General features: G+C 37.0%; 2 protein-coding genes across 3 annotated transcripts; both read left to right on the top strand.

The window, feature by feature from the left end:
• The first annotated feature begins 374 nt into the window (after nt 1–374).
• LOC306855952 (uncharacterized protein) lies at nt 375–8252 on the top strand. Of its 2 annotated transcripts, none has more exons than XM_079394926.1 (5): nt 375–668; nt 789–837; nt 3064–3119; nt 5805–6089; nt 6270–8252. In XM_079394926.1, the coding sequence occupies exons 4-5, from the start codon at nt 6032–6034 to the stop codon at nt 7337–7339; spliced, it is 1128 nt and encodes a 375-aa protein (XP_079251052.1). In that variant the 5' UTR covers nt 375–668; nt 789–837; nt 3064–3119; nt 5805–6031; the 3' UTR covers nt 7340–8252. The 2 variants fall into 2 exon arrangements, with proteins under 2 accessions (XP_079251052.1, XP_079251053.1); XM_079394927.1 differs by having other exon boundaries at nt 375–638.
• Nucleotides 8253–9889: 1637 nt separating this feature from the next.
• LOC306855655 (uncharacterized protein) lies at nt 9890–20859 on the top strand. Its single transcript, XM_079394448.1, has 4 exons — nt 9890–10202; nt 10332–10387; nt 11501–11725; nt 17393–20859. The coding sequence occupies exons 2-4, from the start codon at nt 10357–10359 to the stop codon at nt 18193–18195; spliced, it is 1059 nt and encodes a 352-aa protein (XP_079250574.1). The 5' UTR covers nt 9890–10202; nt 10332–10356; the 3' UTR covers nt 18196–20859.
• Nucleotides 20860–21134: the final 275 nt, after the last annotated feature.

Genomic DNA, 21134 nt, shown 5'->3' on the forward strand with positions numbered 1-21134 from the left:
CTGTTTACCTGTAAATTATTATGCAAAAGAGAACTGGAGTATTTAAGTTAAATGTTCATATCTGTGATCTGCAGACTATTCATTTGTCTTTATGATCCTTTGCCTAATGACTGCTTAAGAACATGAAGGTGAAAACTGATATAACCGTACATCTATAGTAGTGGATTCAGCAGTGAAGTATATTTTTGTATACTACTCATCCTTTTAATTACACAAATGTCTACAAATTGACAAAACTGATTCGAGATCAGGCTAAAACCATAGACGCTGGTCCAATGGTTCGCTGCTGTAGTGATGTGTCGTTCATGAACAAGTCGTTCAATTTGAATGAATCTTTTATATGACTCAGGATTCGTTCATTTCGTGTTGACCGCGCATGCGCAGAGTTTTCTGATCTCAAACGAGCGGCTCCGATAGGCTGTTGATTCATTACTAAATGATAAACTGTTTCCTAACAAAAGCTGTTTGTTCAGTGCAGTGAAGCCTCTCCTCTGTTGACATCCATTCACGAAACGGTTTTCATCTTTTTCCCTGCATACAGCCAAAGCGGCTGCTTTTTTGGCTAAAGGTTGCTTGTCTTCCAGTGTTTTGTGCCGAGAGCCACGTTTCATCAGAAGTCGTTCATCAAAACACGTTTTGTAAGTTTATCAGCCCCGAGAAGGCATAAGGTGTGTATATATTTGTCTACTGTTCGTTATAACAAATATTTGATTAAATTCGCTGAGTATACTATAATATTGTAGTGGTTATGGATTAGACTAATGCGCATTTTGTACTGTTTTATTCAGCTCTTGCGGTGAAGAACCCTGCAGAATGATGAAGATATAGAGGAACAAGGTTGGTGTTTTCCTTCATTCTTTTAATGACTGACCCTGGGCCAATAAACCAGTCATAGGGTCAATTCTTTTAAATAAAAATTGTAAAGATAAATAAGTTTTCCATTGATGTATGGTTTGTTAGGATCGGACGATATTTAGTTGAGAGACAACTATTTGAAAATCTGGAATCCGAGGGTGCAAAAAAATGAAGTTCTTAGCAATGCAAACTAAGTTTTGATACATTTACAGCATGAAATTTACAAAATATCTTCATGGAACATGATCTTAATTTTCTAAAGATTTTTGGCATAGACCCAAACAATGTATTGCTGGCTATTGCTACAAATGCAGTGATTTCAGAGACTGAACAGAATTTCACACAAAAACAAGCTGGAAAAACTGGAGCCAAAGGATCGTTCACATGCACTCTGTGTGGGAAGAGTTTTAAATCCAGAGTTGTTCTGAACAAACATCTGCTCTCTCTCTCTGGAGTGAGATCATTCAGCTGTGATCAGTGATAAAACATGTTTTGGCATTACAAAATACAGTGATATAAAATATGATGGTTGTATATTCTTCTAAAATGGTAAATGTTGCAAAATAACAGTCTTTTAGGTCTAGAAAGGAGACTGAAAGTAAGGCACCTAAAAATGGATTTATTGCCCCTCATAAAAATGCCATCCCCCACCCGTAACTGGACATCTGTTAGTACCCCTCCCCCCCCACCACCCGTCTGTTTCATCCACCCCCCAGTGAAGGAATTTATGACTGTGGGGCCAATGTTATGTGGTTTAAACTTTAAATGGTGAAATTGTGTTATGGGATAAAGGAAAAATTTTATTTTTATTAATTTTATTATTTATAAAAAATATAAAAAATATTAAAGTGTTATACATGCATATCAAGAAAAAAAATCAAACATACACATAAAACGTACAACAAATGTTTTTTTGTTTTTCCCTACAAGATGTGCTAGTGTTGTGAAAACAGTTTTAGGAAAAACGTAGAAAATAAAACAGCATATTGTTAAACAATACGTCAGTTTCTAATTTAAAAAGAAGAGGTGAGCGTGTTCGTTCATCTATAACAAAAAAACATCGGACACGTTAGTTAAAACGAGATATATTTGTCAATCTGTCACACTTTTTTTTTTAAAAGTTTGAGTTTATAACAGATACAAAGTTAAATAATATAGTATTGGCTTGTATTACCGTGGTGTGAAATAAAAATATCAGACCATTAAAACAATAGTATAAGATACTTTTAAAAATCTTGTAACATTACAATTTAAAACTAACTGAGCTTAGAGCGCTGCGGTCAATAAAAAACATTCGTTGTACGTTTTACGTGCATGTTTGATCTTTTTGCATGTATAACACTTTAATAATTTTCCTTTATCCCATAACACAATTTCACCATTTAAAGTTTAAAGCACATAACATTGGCCCCACAGTCATAAATTCCTTCAGATCACTGGAGTGGATGAAACAGATGGCCACTTAGGCGGGTGGTGATGGGGGGAGGGGTACAAACAGATGTCCAGGTATGGGTGGGGGATGGCATTTTTATGAGGGCACCTTGTCAATTTATATAAATTTTAGAGACAAGGTGCCTTACTTTCTGTCTCATAATTTTAAACACAAAACAAGGATCTGGTTAAATAATAAAGACAGTTGTAAAATTCATTAAGAATAGTGGACTTAAGAGTAGAATATAATATTTATATTCAGGAGGACAGGAGGCGACGGTATGCAGCTAAAAAGCTGGTATGCAACCCAACAAATAACAGAAGAATAAGAAGAATAAACGCGAGTTTGGGGAGTTTTGTAGTGAGGACCTGGCAACCCTGCGCGGCGTGCATCTCTCGTGATCAGTTCTGCGCAGCTTTGGTTCATCGCAAACAAGCCTGTTGTTGTTTAATGGCAAAGGAGTTTAAGATTAGCCGATAGGTTGTCGATTCATTAAATGATCAGCTGTTTGGTCTCCTTCCCTGCATGCAGCCAAAGCGTTAGCATTAGCCGTTACGCTTTTTTTGGCTAATGCTTGTCCTCCAGTGTTTTGGTGCAGATAGCACTCTTCATCTCGTTTTATCAGAACTCGTTCACAGAATTGTAAGTTTGTTTATCACCCCCGAGAAGCCAAGGTGTGTATATATTTGTCTACTGTTCGTTATAACAAGTATTTAGTGAAGTGGAGAGAGTGTTTATGGATTAGACTAATGCGCATTTTGTACTGTTTTATTCAGCTCTTTCGGCGAAGAACCCTGCAGAATGAAATATGAAGATATAGAGGAACAAACAGGTTGGTGTTAAACTCCATTCACTATAATTACTGCTATCGTAAATATGAGTTTCCTAATCAGAAATAAACGTGAACGCCTCTCAAGTCGTATTCATTACTGGGAAATTCAGAAATACCAGAGTTTCTGAGTTGGGTGGGTCATAAACTTTAAACATGAAGGGGACAACCATTGTTGACGGGGTTTGAAATTAACTTTTTCACTCACCAGCCAATTTGGCTACTAAATGAAGTTACCAGCCATTCAGAACTTCTACTAGCCCAAAAAATAAATAAAATAAAGACAAAAGAACGAAAGAAAATAACCACATTAACTGTCACATCTTTATTTATCAACATTTGTTGTATATTTTATTATTTAATATAAAATCTGAATTTCGTATTCAAACAAAAGAATAGAGAAATAGAAGAAACTGAGTCTTCTAAAATGGTAGATGTTGCAAAATAACACTGTCTTTTAGGTCTAGAAATGAGAAAGTAAGGCACCTTGTCTCTAAAAATTGATTTATTGCCCCTCATAAACACCCCCCCCCCCCACCACCACCACCCGTCTAAGTGGCCATCTGTTTCATCCACTCCAGTGATCTGAAGGAATTTATGACTGTGTGTCGGGCCATTGTTATGTGGTTTAAACTTTAAATGGTGAAATTGTGTTAAATGGGATAAAGGGAAGTTTTTATTAAAGCGCTTTCACATACTTATCAAGAAAAAAGATCAAACATGCACAACGTTTTAAGATGTTTTTTTTTTTTACATTTACATTTATGCATTTAGCAGATGCTTTTATCCAAAGCGACTTAGGCTGTGTTCACACTTGGCGTCTTTTTTGACTAGAAAAAGTTGACAAGAGCGTTTTTTTAATGAAAAACAAAGCGCAGCGTCTGTTACAAATAGCAGCTGAGAGCATCTTTTGTTGTCATAGCAACAGCTGTAACAGTAGCCTAGCGCTGTGTACTGCAGAAATGTCAAGAAAGAGTAAAAAGTTGGCTCTTGCGTTGGCTTTTGAAGTTAACGGGAAAGAAAATGTCGATTCACAACGACGTTTGTGGGTGCACGACATTATACGAGGAAGGAACCAATATTATGATAGAGTTTTGTGCTCATATCATACAGCTCCTTGTGCTCCGAAACTAGTACGAGCAGTCTATCTACCGGCACCTTCTCTTGTTGTTATGGAAACGACAGATCTCGCTACTCGCTTGTCATTGGTCAGCTGTCAAAAAGGCGCTTGACGTAGGGCGTTTTTTTCAGAAAAGTTGAAATTTTTTCAACTCGAAAAAACGCTCTGAGCTGCAGAAAAAGACGCTGGCGGTGGCGTTTTAAAAAGCGCTCAGGACTTTTTTGAAAACACGGTTTACTCCATAGGATTATAATGTAAAACAGACGCCGGCAGCTTCGAAAAAGACGCCAAGTGTGAACACGGCCTTACATTGCATTCAAGTTACAGTTTTTACATTTTATCAGCTCTTGCTTTCCCTGGGAATCGAACCCATGACCTTGGCGTTGCTAGCGCCATGCTCTACTATTTGAGCTACAGGAAAGCTTTTATTTGTTTTTTCCCTACAAGTCCAGATGTGCTAGTGTTGTGAAAACAGTTTTAGGAAAAATGTAGAAAATGAAAACAAAAAAGCATCTGACATGTTAGTTAAACAATACGTCAGTTTTTTTCTTTTTTTCTGTCATTAAAATGTAAAAGTAATTAGCTTTAAAATTTAAAAAGAAGAGGTGAGCGTGTTTGTTCATCTATAACAAAAATCTGATTTATTTCTTACGTCGGAAAGAAGTATGTTTTAAGCGAAGCAACAATCAAAGATCGGATAAAGAAATAAAGTAAAATGAACTAAACAAGATTTTCCAACAGCTTATTAAAACCATCATCTTTGGGGGCCTCTATTTATTTAAGTTGGTTGTTATCGACAACTTCTTTATCCATCTCATCTCATCCTGAACATCAGTTTGAAACCGCATTCGAATGGATTATAAATTCATTATAAAAGCTCAATTCTCAACTATACCTAACTTCACCAGATATGTGTCATAAAAAGGTTCAATAGGGCAACACCAGTTAGTGAACTTCTGCCTAAACCTTCGACAGAGTTCACACGCGCAGGTAGCACTATCTTGTGAAGTTTGAACGGTGATGAACGTGTATTTAATGATGACTTTTGTTTGAAGAAGTAATGCACCACATGGATTAACAAAGGTGAAAGTGTTAAGGTGAACATGTCTTTATCCTAAAAGTCATTATATACAACATCATATTTTATTACACTCTATTTTGTATTTTTTTTATTTGTATTTCATAAAGCTGTGACCAATTATTAGATGCATTTATCTGCATCTAAAAAGTCTGTGTGACACCTCCTGAAAATTATTTTCATTTTGCTTATTTTGCAACAGACTGCAAATAGCAATACATTTTTTTTTCTTCCAAATAAATATTGTATCATCAAAAGGATGTTGCTAGCACCATACTATTTTTAATTTGAGACACACTAACAAAGAAATGTTCTAGAGTCAGTTTTGTTAACAAAATGCATTATTTTCAAACTCATCTGTTTACCTGTAAATTATTATGCAAAAGAGAACTGGAGTATTTAAGCTAAATGTTCATATCTGTGATCTGCAAACTATTCCTTTGTCTTTAATTTTCACACATTCACACGTTTAATGGATGTCTGATTACAGCAATCAACCCTCATCAATAACCCTCAACCCCCTGGATAATTGAGAGTGATTGTAAGTGTGATGATGATCATCTGCTAAATGAGCTCCATTGACTCCTCCATTGAAGCCGCTCCACAGCCGTTCATGAGAGTTTAAATGCTGGAGAATATTCCCATCTTCCCACAGCTGAAGAAGAAGCAAGCAGGAGGAACTACTCCAGGAGAAGCTACTGACATACTATTGGAAAGATGGAGTTTGAGGAAGAACCCTGCAGAATTAAAGATGAAGATACAGAGGAACAAATAGGTTGGTGTTTTCTTTCTTTCTCTTTAATGACTGCTTAAGAGCATGAAGGTGAAAACTGATATAACCGTACATCTATAGTAGTGGATTCAGCAGTGAAGTGTATTTTTGCTCGATTGAGGTGCAATTGTTTTTTGTTTCATGCTTGTCAAGAATATTGATCATTTAATGTTTTGATTTTAGACTCCGTGCAAGTGAATAAGGATAAGCAGCATTGGTTTCAAAAACCTTATGTCACTAATAAAGATGGAAGCGCTGTCATTTCAAAGACTGAACAGAATTTCACACAGAAACAAGCTCCAAAAACTGGAGTCAAAGGATCTTTTGCCTGCACTCAGTGTGGAAAGAGTTTCAGTTCTAAAGGAAGCCTTGCTGTGCACATGAAATGTCACACTGGAGAAAAACCATTCACCTGCACTCAGTGTGGAAAGAGTTTCAGTTCTAAAGGAAGCCTTGCTGTGCACATGAAATGTCACACTGGAGAAAAACCATTCACATGCACTCAGTGTGGAAAGAGTTTCAATCAGAAAGGAAACCTTGCTGTGCACATGAAATGTCACACTGGAGAAAAACCATTCACATGCACTCAGTGTGGAAAGAGTTTCAGTTCTAAAGGACAACTAAATGTGCACATGAGAGTTCACACCGGAGAGAGGCCTTATACATGCACTCAGTGTGGAAACCGTTTCACTTATAAAGCACACCTAAATCTGCACATGAGAATTCACACCGGAGAGAGGCCTTATACATGCACTCAGTGTGGAAAGAGTTTCAGAGACTCAGGCGTTCTCAAAGATCACCTGCGTTATCATTCTGGAGTGAGATCGTTCAGTTGTGATCAGTGTGATAAAACATTTGTTGTGGCATCAAGCTTAAAAACACACCTTAAAATTCACGCTGCGGTGAAGCCTCACCATTGCTCTTTTTGTGAAAGGAGTTTTATATCTCTACAAAAGTTAAAACAGCATGAGATTATTCATACTGGTGTGAAACCGTATATGTGCTTTGACTGTGGAAAGACCTTTGCTACATTTAGCATCGTTAAAAGACACCAGAGGATTCACACTGGAGAGAGACCTTACAAGTGCTCACAGTGCGGAAAGAGTTTCACTCAGTTACAAAACTTGAAAGATCATGAGCCTGTTCATACTGGAGAAAAGCCGTACCAGTGCTCTTCATGCGGAAAGAGTTTCACCAAATTAGGTAATCTACCGCGTCATATGAAAAAACACTGCGCAAAGGCATCTAAGTGATCAATGGATACGTTTTCCTTAAGTTTACCTGTTAAGTATTGAATTTGACATTGCTTATCAGATATTAGATGTTTTTCTGTTTGTATATAAAAAGGTGATTCTTGTCACAATATGGAGATACACAAAAGATCAAATTACAGTGAATGTGTTCTTAAAAATACTTGGTTTACAGGTTCTAGTCGTTAAAATATGTACAAGACTTCAGAACACACATTATATGGTTATACCTTATATTTTAACAAACAATTTGGAAAAAATATAATAAATTGTTGTCTATGTGACTAAATGAAGGATCATTAGTATTGCTTTGGCACAGTTTTTGAAATTACATCAATTCTGTTCTCTCTCAGACACAATAACCACCAAAATATTACAGAACTATTTGCACATTTACATCTTTTCAAAACTGTCCAACTTTAGTTCAGAACCTAACAAAATAATAGAAATTTGCTACATTTCTACGTTAATTCCATCAATTTATATACCAAATCTAAAAAACGCTATCAAAACAATGTAACACCTGGGGAATAGGAATAACTTTGTAGGCTACTGTAATGTAAAAATGAACTGTAACTACTGCAGTAAGTTCGTTCTGAGAGTAGCTCTTATTTTGTAAAGACATTGAAAGAAAACATTGTGTTATGCTACCTGTTGTTAGATTTTTTTTAGATTGTGTTGGAGGACAATCTTGCTAGTGTTATGAAGAATAAGTAGATTTGAAACATGTATGACAGTGCATTTTGAATGTGAAATTAATTGCTGTACTAAGCTGGTTAGAACTGTTTTGAAGAGGTGACCTAAATATTGAGATTTGATTTCTATCAGTAGACACACAAAATGATTTTACAAACCCATTGCATATGTTTTATTGACAGTATATGCATCAAATGCAATAAAAAATCAATTAAATATGAAGTGTTTCTGTGTTTTTGAATTGTTATTATTAATTGCAGGGTTTTGTCTGTTTTATGGAGAGCTTGGCCTATTAACAACTACTCATCTTTTTAATTAAAAAGGTCTACAAATTGATAAAACTGATTCGAGATCAGGCTAAACACTGTGGAAAGAGCTTCGCTGAGTCACCATCTTTGAGAACCCATGAGAGAATTCATACTGGAGAAAAGCCACATCAGCGCTCTTCATGTGGGAAGGATTTCACCCGCACTTCTAGTTTAATAAGACATATAAAGATAAATGTGTCTTATTAGATAAAGCATTGCCCACAGTTGTCCAAGTCACATTCGGATCCATCACTTACAATTAAATAATTCAATATTCAGATGAAGCAAAAAAAACTGAAAAATACAAAACAAACATTTTTTTTTATTTTTAAGGGCATTCTTTTTCCTAAAAATGCAACCAGATGTTTTTCTATTTATTGCAAAAGTGATTTTTCTCATAATATGGCCTCTAAATACACACGAGAGAAGGTCAAATTGCTCAGGAAAAGTGTCTGGCAATTCAGCACAATTTATACATGCATTGTAGCCATTCAATTCTTTGAAATTACATGAATTATTTTCTCTCTCAGACACAATAACGACCAAAATATTACTCATCAATTTGCATGTGTACGCAGGGTACTCTTATTGAAACTGGTAAACATAATAATACAGCAATTTGCTACATTTCTACAGTAATACAATGAAATATATTCCAAATATAAAAAATACTGTATCAGAAAGATGGAATCTATTTCAAAAGAGTGATTTACGTTTATTATTGATTATTGTTGATGATTTGACAGGACATAGTATTAGTTTTTGAAATGATTGAAAATAGTGTGTTGCTGTAAAATTAAGGGATGCTTTTTTGTTGTTGTTTCTTTGAGGAGTTCATTTGTTTTCGTCAATTGTGCACACTAGCACACACATAAGCATGTTGAATATTGCATGTTACTTGTTTCCATGAAATCAAGGGCTTACTCTTACAAAAGAACACACTATTTTATGAAAAATCTGACAAAATGGCTAAAGAGTCCCTTTGGCCGAACTCTCCTACTGTTTCAGTTTCAGCAGAATGGCGGGAAAGAGTAGAATTAAAGAAGCTTGTGATTGGAAAATTGCAAGGGGACTGGAATGACTGGAAAACAGGAAGACATTTTTATAAGCTAATATGCAAAACCGGGTAAGTCAAAGTAAACTTATACTAAACTTAAGTAAAGAAGATCACATCATTTTAACAAGATTAAAGATGGGTCATACAAAACTTAATTGTACACATAACTGGCAAAAAACAGTATAGGTTTATGTGAAATATGCCAAGGGAAGGAAACAGTTGATCATGTGTTATTTCTGTCCTAGAACAGGGAAGGAATGAACTGCAGAGAACTACAGAATTTAGGATGCAATGAATTTTCAATCTGCTACATACTAAACAAAACAAGCATCTAGTTAAATAAAGACAGTTTTAATTCATTAAGAATAGTGGACTTAAGAGTAGAATATAATATTTATATTCAGGAGGCGACGGTATGCAGCTAAAAAGCTGGTATGCAACCCAACAAATAACAGAAGAAGGAGAAGAATAAACGCGAGTTTGGGGAGTTTTGTAGTGAGGACCTGGCAACCCTGCGCGGCGTGCATCTCTCGTGATCAGTTCTGCGCAGCTTTGGTTCATCGCAAACGAGCCTGTTGTTGTTTAATGGCAAAGGAGTTTAAGATTAGCCGATAGTTTGTCGATTCATTAAATTATCAGCTGTTTGGTCTCCTTCCCTGCATGCAGCCAAAGCGTTAGCAGTTAAGCTTTTTTTTTGGCTAAAGCTTGTCCTCCAGTGTTTTGGTGCAGATAGCACTCTTCATCTCGTTTTATCAGAACTCGTTCACAGAATTGTAAGTTTGTTTATCACCCCCGAGAAGCGAAGGTGTGTATATATTTGTCTACTGTTCGTTATAACAAGTATTTAGTGAAATTCGCTGAGAATACTATACTATTGAAGTGGAGAGAGTGTTTATGGATTAGACTAATGCGCATTTTGTACTGTTTTATTCAGCTCTTTCGGCGAAGAACCCTGCAGAATGAAATATGAAGATATAGAGGAACAAACAGGTTGGTGTTAAACTCCATTCACTATAATTACTGCTATCGGAATTATCCTAAATACGAGTTTCCTAATCAGAAATAAACGTGAACGCCTCTCAAGTCGTATTTATTACTGGGAAATTCAGAAATACCAGAGTTTCTGAGCTTTAAACCTGGTGAAGCGGACAACTATTGTTGAGATGCTGATCTCACAACTACATCCATTTGTCTTGTTGTTAAAGGGTTAGTTCCCCCAAATATGAAAATGTGATGTTTATCTGCTTACCCCCGGGGCATCCAAGATGTAGATGACTTTGTTCCTTAAGTAGAACACAAACGAAGATTTTTAACTCAAACCATTGCAGTTTTTCAGTCACATAATGGCAGTCAATGGGACCCACGGCTTTGAGAGTCAAAAAACATACACAGACAAAACCAAGTTAAACCCTGCGGCTTGTGACGATACATTGAGGCCTTAAGACATGAAACAGTGGATCTGTGCAAGAAACTGAACCGTATTTATATCATTTTTTACCTTTGATCCACCCAAATGTCCAACATTTCTGAGTGCGTTCACAACATCCGGCGCGTGTAATGTATCGTTTTAATTTGGTATGTTGTTTTTGTTTTTTTTGACTCTCAAAGCCATGAGTCCCATTGACTGCCATTATATGACTGAAAGACCGCAACGGTTTGAGTTAAAAATCTTAGTTTGTGTTCTACTTAAGAAACAAAGTCATCTACATCTTGTATGCCCCCGGGGGTAAGCAGATAAACATCAAATTTTCATTTTGGGGTTAACTATCCCTTTAAAATAGTGTATTTATAGGCTAGATATGAACGATCATTCGAAGCACATTGTATATTTTATAAGCATACATTTGACTGAAATTCCAGAATTGTCAGCAAACTGCATGTAGCAGTGAATGTTTATATGATTGTCAACCAATGGGATGCTACATTTTATTCTTTCTGACATTAAAGCACTTGAATAAGACAAGCTTGTTATCACAACCACATAAGTGGGAAATAGGAAACTTCCGATAGCACGTGAAGGCAGCATAAGATGAAACCTGACATATATATATATATGGGAAATATGACATGTATGGGAAATTAATAGGCTTATGTTGATTTTAGAATCGATGGGACTGAAGGAAGACAAGCAGCATCATTTTAAAAATGAAGATGGAAATGCAGTCATTTCAGAGACTGAACAGCATTCCACACAAAAACAAAGAGGAAAAACTGGAGCCAAAGGATCTTTCGCTTGCATTGGAGAGAAGCCTTATACGTGCACTCAGCGTGGAAATGGTTTCTTTGTCAAAGAAGAACTAAATGCACACATGAAAATTCAACAAACAGGTTGGTGTTTTCCTTCATTCTCTATAATGACTGCTGAGGAACATTAAGATGAAAACTGAAATTAAATATATATATTAGTGCTGTCAATCGATAAAAAAAAAAAACAATGATATTTTTTATGATACAGATCGCTAAATATGTCATTTATTATTATGGGTTCATGTGAAGATTGTTAAGATCATTTAAATTAGAAGTTAAGTCTAATAAATGTTAAAATTGATAGCTCTCAATTATACTGTAATGCTGATTGGCTACAGTCATAGGTTAAATATTAAAGGAAAAAACTATTTTATAGAGACATTAGTATTATTGATATCAGTGATGCTGGGCTTCAATCATAAAAAAAGATGCCATTAATGAAATATAAGAAATATACTGTCTTTATGTTGTTTGTACATTTGAAGATTGAATGTGAAATTATTGCTATATAAAAGTATGTTTAAAAACTTTAATGTTAGGTGAGATTAATGTGAATGTGTGTTTTGGTCGAAGTCTAGAGCCCTATAGATAGATAGATAGATAGCTACAGTTGGGGAATGAATAGATGGATACAGTGGGGTTTGCTGATCCCCTGCTGATTTTGTACGTTTGCCCACTGACAAAGAAATGATCAGTCTATAATTTTGATGGTTGGTTTATTTGAACAGTGAGAGACAGAATAACAAAAAAAAGCCAGAAATGCATTTCAAAAAAGTGATAAATTGACTTGCATTTTAAAGTCTCAAATAAGTATTTGACCCCTTCGCAAAACATGATTTAGTATTTGTTGGCAATCACAGAGGTCAGACGTTTCTTGTAGATGGTCACCAGGTTTGCACACATCTCAGGAGGGATTTGGTCCCACTCCTCTTTGCAGATCCTCTCCAAGTCATTAAGGTTTTGAGGCTGACGTTTGGCAACTCGAACCTTCAGCTCCCTCCACAGAGTTTCTATGGGATTAAGGTCTGGAAACTGGCTAGGCCACTCCAGGACCTTAAAGGGGTCATATGATGCTTTTTTAAAGATCATTATTTTATATTTGGTGTAACAGAATATGCTGACGTGCTTTAATGTTCAAACACATTATCTTTAAAATACTGTACATTATTGTAGGTCCTCTATGCCCCGCCTCTCTCAAACACTTAAATTAAAGTCCCTCCTTCCGACAAGCGCAGTCTGCTCTGATTGGCCAGCTGACACAGTGCATTGTGATTGGCCGAACACCACAAGCATGAGTCGGAAATGTAACGCCCCTTTCCATAATCACGAGCTTTAGCTTTCAAAGTAAATGTAAAGACCGTTAATAATGTCCTTAGATTTACCATCAGTTCAAGCCCAAGAGGGGAACAGAGTCGCGTGACAGATACAGTTGTAGGGCTCGTCTATTGGTCCAATGGAGGTTCCCAATAATACGAGGAAGGTTTCTCTGCGTATTGCTTGTCTTTCTTTTTCGCAACACAACAAGATTAAATGCAATATATTTTCTCACATGTACTAACTCGTTGTTTCATCTGACTCCATTAATGAAAAGAGTCCAAATCTCAGAGTCGGTCAGAATCTAATCAAACGTTTACAATTTATTGACCAGGTAATGAAGCAATAATTCAAAATCCAATTCATAAGAATAAAATCATCAGTTGAACATGTCATAACAACAATTCAGAAATAGAGGAATTTGTAGAAATTATTACCTGTCAACAAAACTATACACAGCGTTTGTGTGGGAAGTCAACTTACAGACTCCCAAACTTTTCTGCACCTTTTCCTTATATACCCAGCTAACTCAATACCAAATGGTGGCGTCTGTCATTATAATTACATTTTGGTTCCCTGTTGAGGGATTCACACTGTGAGATCAGAATTTGTACTTGAATGGGTTCTTGTTTTGCATACAGGAGGTATAATCTGAATGGAGGATCTGGGGAAGGGAAACACCTTTTTAAGAGAGACATCACTTTTCTCATATTTTATAACTTCTTTTAGCTTTTCATTATGGTTGGGAGAATGAGACCATTTTACCAGGCGCACGGAGACACTTTAAATGATATCAAACATTCATAGTTACTACTTGTACATACATAACATTGTGTAGGTTTTCAGTGTATTTTACGCGAGGAGGAGGAGCGGGGTGAAGGGGAGATTGCGTGTGCGAAGTGTGACCTGCACTGTGTGCTGCGTCTCTGAAGTTTCTTTTACATATGCAGGAGATAGTTCAAGGGTTAATTTTCAGGAGGGCCTTTTGTTTCATTGAGGGGTCGATCAGACATCCTGGCACCCTTACACAGTGATGATGCTCGTATGTGTTTGCAGTACACAAGCCGCGGTTGTGTGAACATGTCTCCCTCTCTTACACACGCGAGCACACACACACACACACACACACACACACACACACACACACACACAACGCGCAAAACTCCACATTTGAGCAGTCAATAACAAATACTTAAACTAATAACAAAACATACAGTCGCTGATTCAGAAGCACCAGCTTGTCATAGCAAAGTCAGAATTACCTCTTCTCCTAGGTTCACAAATCGTTTGTCCATAAAATGCGTTGTGATAACATCTGGGTTGTGCTGATCTGTTGTAAGTAATCTTAATGATTCTTGAATGCATCTACTTTTGGAAGGTCAAATAAAGTGCTTTTGCTTTCACCTAGAAACACAGCGTTTCACTGACACGGCTGCATCAACACTACTACGGTTACTGAAACCACACCTTCTTTCTTTGCGTGAACATTTGGGCGGAATTACGCAAATATTACCACATTGTGCCGTAGACGTGGGGGCGTGTTTGAATGAGCTGTTTTAGGGGGGTTTGGCAGAGTCTTAACTTTGAAGAATATCTCTTTGGTTTTGAGACTTTAGTCTTTGCAACTTCAGGGATCTTTCCTATGCACAATCAGCTTGTAACACTCCAAAGAGAAAGGAAAACTTGAAATTGCATCATATTTAATGTGGTTCTTCTTGAGCCACTCCTTTGTTGCCTTGGCAGTGTATCTTGGGTGATTGTCATGCTGGAATACCCATCCACGACCCATTTTTAGTGCCCTGGTTGGCTTCAATGCCCTGGGCCTGACGGTACATGGCCCCGTCCATCTTCCCTTAATGCGGTGCAGTTGTCCTGTCCCCTTAGCAGAGATGCTCACAAGTCTCTGAGCTAGAGTCCAAGTCAAGTCTCAAGTCTTTAAGCTAGAGTCCAAGTCAAGTCTCAAGTCTTTAAGCTAGAGTCCAAGTCAAGTCTCAAGTCTTTAAGCTAGAGTCCAAGTCAAGTCTCAAGTCTCTGAGCTAGAGTCCAAGTCAAGTCTCAAGTCTTTAAGCTAGAGTCCAAGTCAAGTCTCAAGTCTCTGAGCTAGAGTCCAAGTCAAGTCTCAAGTCTCTTTATTATATTAAGTCTCTGGTTATAATAAGTGTTGCATCACGTACAGCGACCCATCCAACACTGCATAGCTATATATAAAGAATTGAAAGCATGTGATATGTTATTATGACTCCTTTATCTATTAGCATACAGTATCAGCTTTGATTTTTATATATAATCAGTGTAAACAGGCTATTGCAACATGACAAAAACACCAAGAATGCTTTACTTTTAAGTTAATATTATCTGTATTTTGCCTTGTAGCATGAGAACACAGTACAGTACAGACCAAAAATTAAGAAAGACTTAATATGGTCAAACATCACATCGTAGCTAAATGCAAAACACTATTGCAACAAACCAAACGATGTGAAATATATGAAGAGTTCAGATGCAAAAGCCATCTGAAATTTTCTTCAGAATGATTATTTTTATCAAGCTTGTATATTTAAGTTCAATAATTTCACTTAAATGGCAATGCAAATGCAACTAATCATAGTTTATAAACTACTGTAAGTCAACACATCCCAAACTCTCAAACCAGTGTAATGTTACATGATCAACAATAATCCTGTAACCTGTTTGCAGACAATGTTAATTAACGTGATGGAAGCCAGCGGCACGTAAATGATTAGCTTACGTTAATCGACCACCACAAGTTTGGCAATTAACCCTTGTATAGTGTTCGGATCTGTAGGACCCGTTTTCATTTTTTATCAAGAGAAAAAATATACGATTAATTATTTTTTCAAACTCAGACTCATTGGCCTTGGCTCATTTTCTGTGAAGAATATATATCTGAACACATTTTCAATGACCACACTGGTCACACACTCTCTCACACGCAAGCGCGCGCGCGCGCGCACACACACACACACTCACTCACTTGGATATGTGGTTTACGGGACTCTCCATGGGCGTAATGGTTTTACTAATGTACCAACTGTATAATCTATCCTTAAATCCAAAGCTAACGATGAATGGCACAGCAGTCGACATGTTTGTTCATTGTCCTCTAATGTATGGCGGCCGCGCCTAAAATAAAAAAAATAAAAAAAGTGTGGCCGCACCGCGCGCAGCAGATACGTAGTACGTCACGTGTTACATGGGCAGGTTATAGGTAACGGAGGGAGGGGAATAACAGCGAGCTCATCATCAGTTGTTTCCTAAAAATAAACATTGTTCACGAGTCCCGCAGCTCGAGTCCGAGTCGAGTCTGAAGTCTTTCGAGGACGAGTCTCAAGTCGAGTCTGAAGTCACTGTGTGTGCGACTTAAGTCGCACTCGAGTCCGAGTCTCAAACTCGAGTCCCCATCACTGCCCCTTAGCAGAAAAACACCCCCAAAGCATAATGTTTCCACCTCTGTGTTTTGATGGTGTTCTTGGGGTCATAGGCAGCATTCCTTCTCCTCCAAACACGGGAAGTTGTGGTGATGCCAAAGAGCTTGATTTTGGTCTCATCTGACCACAGCACTTTCACCCAGTTCTCCTCTGAATCATTGGCAAACTTGAGACGGGCTGTACATGTGCTTTCTGGAGCAGGGGGACCTTGCGGGCGCTGCAGGATTTCAGTCCTTCACGGCGTAGTGTGTTACCAATTGTTTTCTTGGTGACTATGGTCCCAGCTGCCTTGAGACCATTGACAAATCCTCCAGTGTAGTTCTGGGCTGATTCCTCACCGTTCTCATGATCATTGAAACTCCACGAGGTGAGATCTTGCATGGAGCCCCAGTCCGAGGGAGATTGACAGTTATTTTGTGTTTCTTCCATTTGCGATTAATTGCACCAACTGTTGTCCCCGTCTTACCAAGCTGCTTGGCGATGGTCTTGTAGCCCATTCCAGCCTTGTGTAGGTCTACAGTCTTGTCCCTGACATCCTTGGATAGCTCTTTGGTCTTGGCCATGGTGGAGAGTATGGAATCTGATTGATTTCTGTGGACAGGTTGTCTTTTATATACTCCCTTTAAGAGAATGCTCCTAATCTCAGCTCCTTACCTGTATAAAAGACACCTGGGAGCCAGAAATCTTGCTGATTGATAGGGGATCAAATACTTATTTGACTCATGCAAATCAGTTTATAACTTTTTTTTTTAAATGTGTTTTTCTGGATTTGATTTTTGTTTCTCTGTCTCTCACTGTTCAAATAATACTACCATTTAAAATTATAGACTGATCATTTCTTTGTCAGTGGGCAAACATACAAAATCAGCAGGGGGATGTAGATAGAAAAACTAGATTTGTACTGAGGGTTAATTTATTTATATTTTATGTTTCTAATATGTCCTTGTTTAATTGAAGTATGGATAATTAATATGCTGATTTTTAGATTCGATGGGACTGAAGGAAGACCAGCAGCATCCGTTTGAAAAACTTCATAATTTTAAAACTGTCATTTCACAAACTGAACAAAATTTCACACAAAAACAAGCTGGAAAAACTGGAGCCAAAGGATCTTTCACATGCACTCTGTGTGGGAAGAGTTTCAACCGTACATCAAACCTTAAGAGACACGTGAGATTTCACACTGGAGAGAGGCCTTATACATGCACTCAGTGTGGAAAGAGTTTCTTTGTCAAACAAGAACTTACAAAGCACATGAGAATCCACACCGGAGAAAGACCGTTCACATGCACTCAGTGTGGAAAGAGTTTTAAAACTAGCAGTGTCCTGAAAAAACATCAGCTCTCTCACTCCGGAGTGAGATCATTCAGCTGTGATCAGTGTGATAAAACATTTGTTTTCGCATCATACTTAAAAGAACATCTTAAACGTCATGCTGGTGTGAAACGTCACTTTTGCACTTTATGTGGAAAGAGTTTTACACAACCGTACAGTTTACAAGTTCATCAGATTACTCATACTGGTGTGAGACCTTATGTGTGCGTGCAATGTGGCAAGACCTGTACCACGTCTAGTGACATAAAGAAACACCAGAGGATTCACACTGGAGAGAAACCGTACAAGTGCTCACACTGTGGAAAGAGCTTCGCTGATTCATCAACCTTGAGAACCCATGAGAGAATTCATACCGGAGAAAAGCCGTACCAGTGCTCTTCATGTGGGAGGGATTTCTCCCGCTCGTCTACTCTAATAAAACATAAGATAAAGCATTGCCCACAGTTGTCTTAGTCACATTCAGAAGTAAATAATTCATTGATTTCATCTAAATTTGAAAAAATAAGACACAAAAAATAGTCATTTTTAATGGATAAATTTACTTTTAGTTTACATGAAGTCAAGGCATTGCACATTGTATTCAGCATTGCTAAACAGCTATTAGTAGCTCATTCTTTTGCCAAAAAAAGGCACCAGATGTTTTTCTTTTTATATTTCTAAAGTGATTCTTCTCATAATATAGACACTATAACGCTCACTGAGAGAAGATCTTGCTCAGGAAAAGTGATTCTGTTGGGTGTCTCTGGCAATTCAGCAGTGCTTTACAGATGCTATCTAGTAGCAGTTATGTAACATTTAACATCATACATTGTATGGTTATACCTTATATTTTGAAAACAGTTTGGTAAAGATGTAAGAAAAGTTAAATTGATGTGTTAAACATTTTCCATATGAAGTTATGATAATTTGTTAGTGCCACAGGTGTTCCTCTAGATGTCGCCATTTGTTTTCATTTCAGCTGGATTATATCTGATGAATCTCTTATTTGTATTGCATCTACATGTTGTTATAATGAGAGGATTTGCGAGCTTGCAGAACTCGGCATCTGACAAAAACTCAAAAATATTTGACGCTCTCCATATACAGGTGCATCTCAAAAAAAAAAATTAATATTGTGAAAAAGTTCATATTTTTGTAACGTTTCAAAAAGGGAAACTTATATTGTAGATTCATTAGGTCAAGTAAAACATTTCAAAAATTTTAATTTTGATAATTAGAGCTTACAGCTCATGAAAGTCAATATCCAGTATCTTAAAATATTAGAATATTTCCTAAGATCAATCAAAAAAAGGATTTGAAAAGCAGAAAAGTTCAAGTTTTTTAAAGTATGTTCATTTCTGCGCTCAATACTTGGTCGGGGCTCCTTTAGCACAAACTCCAGCATCAGTGAGGAATGGCATGGAAGCGATCAGCCGGTGGCTCTGCTGAGGCGCTATTGAGTCTTCAGCTCGTCTGGATTGTTGGATCGACTGTTTCTCATCTTTCTCTTGAAAATATCCCATAGATTCCATATGGGGTTCAGGTCAGGCATGACTGGCCAATCAAGCACAGTAATATCATGGTCAGCAAAGCACTTGGAAGTGGTTTTGGCAGTGTGGGCAGGTGCTAAAGTCCTGCTGGAAAAGGAAAACAGCATCTTCATAAAGCTCAAAAGCAGATGGAAGCATAAAGTGCTCCAAAATCTCCTGGTAGACGGCTGCATTGGCTTTGGACTTGATAAAACATAATGGACGGACACCAGCAGACATCACGACAGTCCAAATCATCACTGACTTCGGAAACTTCACACTGGACTTCAAGCAGCTTGGGTTCTGTGCCTCTCCACTCTTCCTCCAGACTCCAGACCTTGATTTCCAAATGAAATGCAAAATTTGACTTTGAAGACTTTGGACCACTGAGCAACAGTCCAGTTCTTTTTCTCTTTAGCCCAGGTAAGATGCTTCCGACATTGTTGATTCAGAAGTGTTTTGGTAGCCCTTTTCATGAAGACGTCTGAGCGTGGAGACTCTTGATGCACTGACTCCAGCGTCAATACACTCCTTGTGAAGCTCTCCCAAGTGTTTGAATCAGCTTTGCTTGACCGTATTCTCAAGCTTGCGGTCATCCCTGTTGCTTGTGCACCTTTTCCTACCCAAATTCTTCCTTCCTGTCAACTTTGCATTTAATATGCTTTGATACAGCACTCTGTAAACAGCCACACTTTCAGTAATGACCTTCTGTGACTTACCCTCTTTGTGGAGGGAGTCAATGATCGTCTTCTGGATCATTGCCAAGTCAGCAGTCTTCCGCATTATTGTGGTTCAAAGAACAAGAGATACCTGGAATTTATACCATTTATGTAAATATTCTAATATTTTGAGATACTGGATTTTTGACTTTCTTGAGCTGTAAGCTCTAATCATCAAAATAAAAAAAACTTTTTAAATGTTTTGCTTGATTCTAGAATATATAAGTTTCACTTTTTGAAATGAGTTACAAAAAAAGGAACTTTTTCACAATATTAAATTTTTTTTGAGATGCAAACTGGTTTCGTAATATGGGCCTCAAGTGGCCACTTACCTCGCTTATTGGTTAAGTCCACCCCTGTGTGTCAGACTGTGATTTTATTTTTAATGGGAGAAATCTAAATCGGACAACTTATACATGCATTGTATTAATAATAGTTTTATAATACAACCGAGATAATTATACAGTGAATATATTTGACTGTATGGTTATCTTATCAAAAAGATGGAATTTGTTTGAATAGAGTGATTTCAATAAGAGTGTAATTTGCTAAAAATAGTAATGAAGTCTGATTATTTGACAGGACATTTTGGCAAGTATTAATTTTTGAAACTAGTTTTGAAGATAATGCTGCTGTAAAAGGAAGAGATGTTTGTTTTTTATTTTAATTGTGCACACTAGCAATATTGCATTGAAAGCATTTTGAACATAGAATATTAAATCTTTTTTTCATGTTTAGACTGAAAAATAAAAAAGGAACAAATTGTATGACTAAAACTTACTTGTTTAATGAATTCAAGGGGTTATACCTGCATGCAATAACATGTTTAATCACACGCATCATGCTCTACTGTTTGAAATACAATACTAATAAAACTAGAACTGCACTAGATTTTTTTGAGCTTCAGTTTGTTTACAATATGAGAGAAGATGATATTGATTATGAAATCTGAATGAAATGAACATGCAGTGTCTGTGGCAAAGCAGCTAAGAGATGGACTAATTTTTACTGGTCAGTGACTAAGTAAACTTAATGATTGTGTGTGTCTTGATTCTCCTTCTTTTGAAGCATATTCTGTGTCTCATCATCAGAATAATTCTGTATACTGATTGTTCAACGGAGCTGAAAATGATTTTGCAGCTGTAACAGGGCAAAAGAAACGAGA

This window comes from Barbus barbus (genome assembly GCF_936440315.1).
Source record: "Barbus barbus genome assembly, chromosome: 36".
Taxonomy (NCBI): Eukaryota; Metazoa; Chordata; class Actinopteri; order Cypriniformes; family Cyprinidae; genus Barbus; species Barbus barbus.

Excerpts from the sequence above, each read along its gene's own strand:
- LOC306855952 (XM_079394926.1), top strand. The coding sequence starts at position 6,032 with ATGGAGTTTGAGGAAGAACCCTGCAGAATTAAAGATGAAGATACAGAG. Across the intron at positions 6,090-6,269 it reads AGATACAGAGGAACAAATAG|ACTCCGTGCAAGTGAATAAG; the intron begins GTTGGTGTTTTC and ends TTTTGATTTTAG.
- LOC306855655 (XM_079394448.1), top strand. The coding sequence starts at position 10,357 with ATGAAATATGAAGATATAGAGGAACAAACAG. Across the intron at positions 10,388-11,500 it reads AGATATAGAGGAACAAACAG|AATCGATGGGACTGAAGGAA; the intron begins GTTGGTGTTAAA and ends TGTTGATTTTAG. Across the intron at positions 11,726-17,392 it reads CATGAAAATTCAACAAACAG|ATTCGATGGGACTGAAGGAA; the intron begins GTTGGTGTTTTC and ends GCTGATTTTTAG.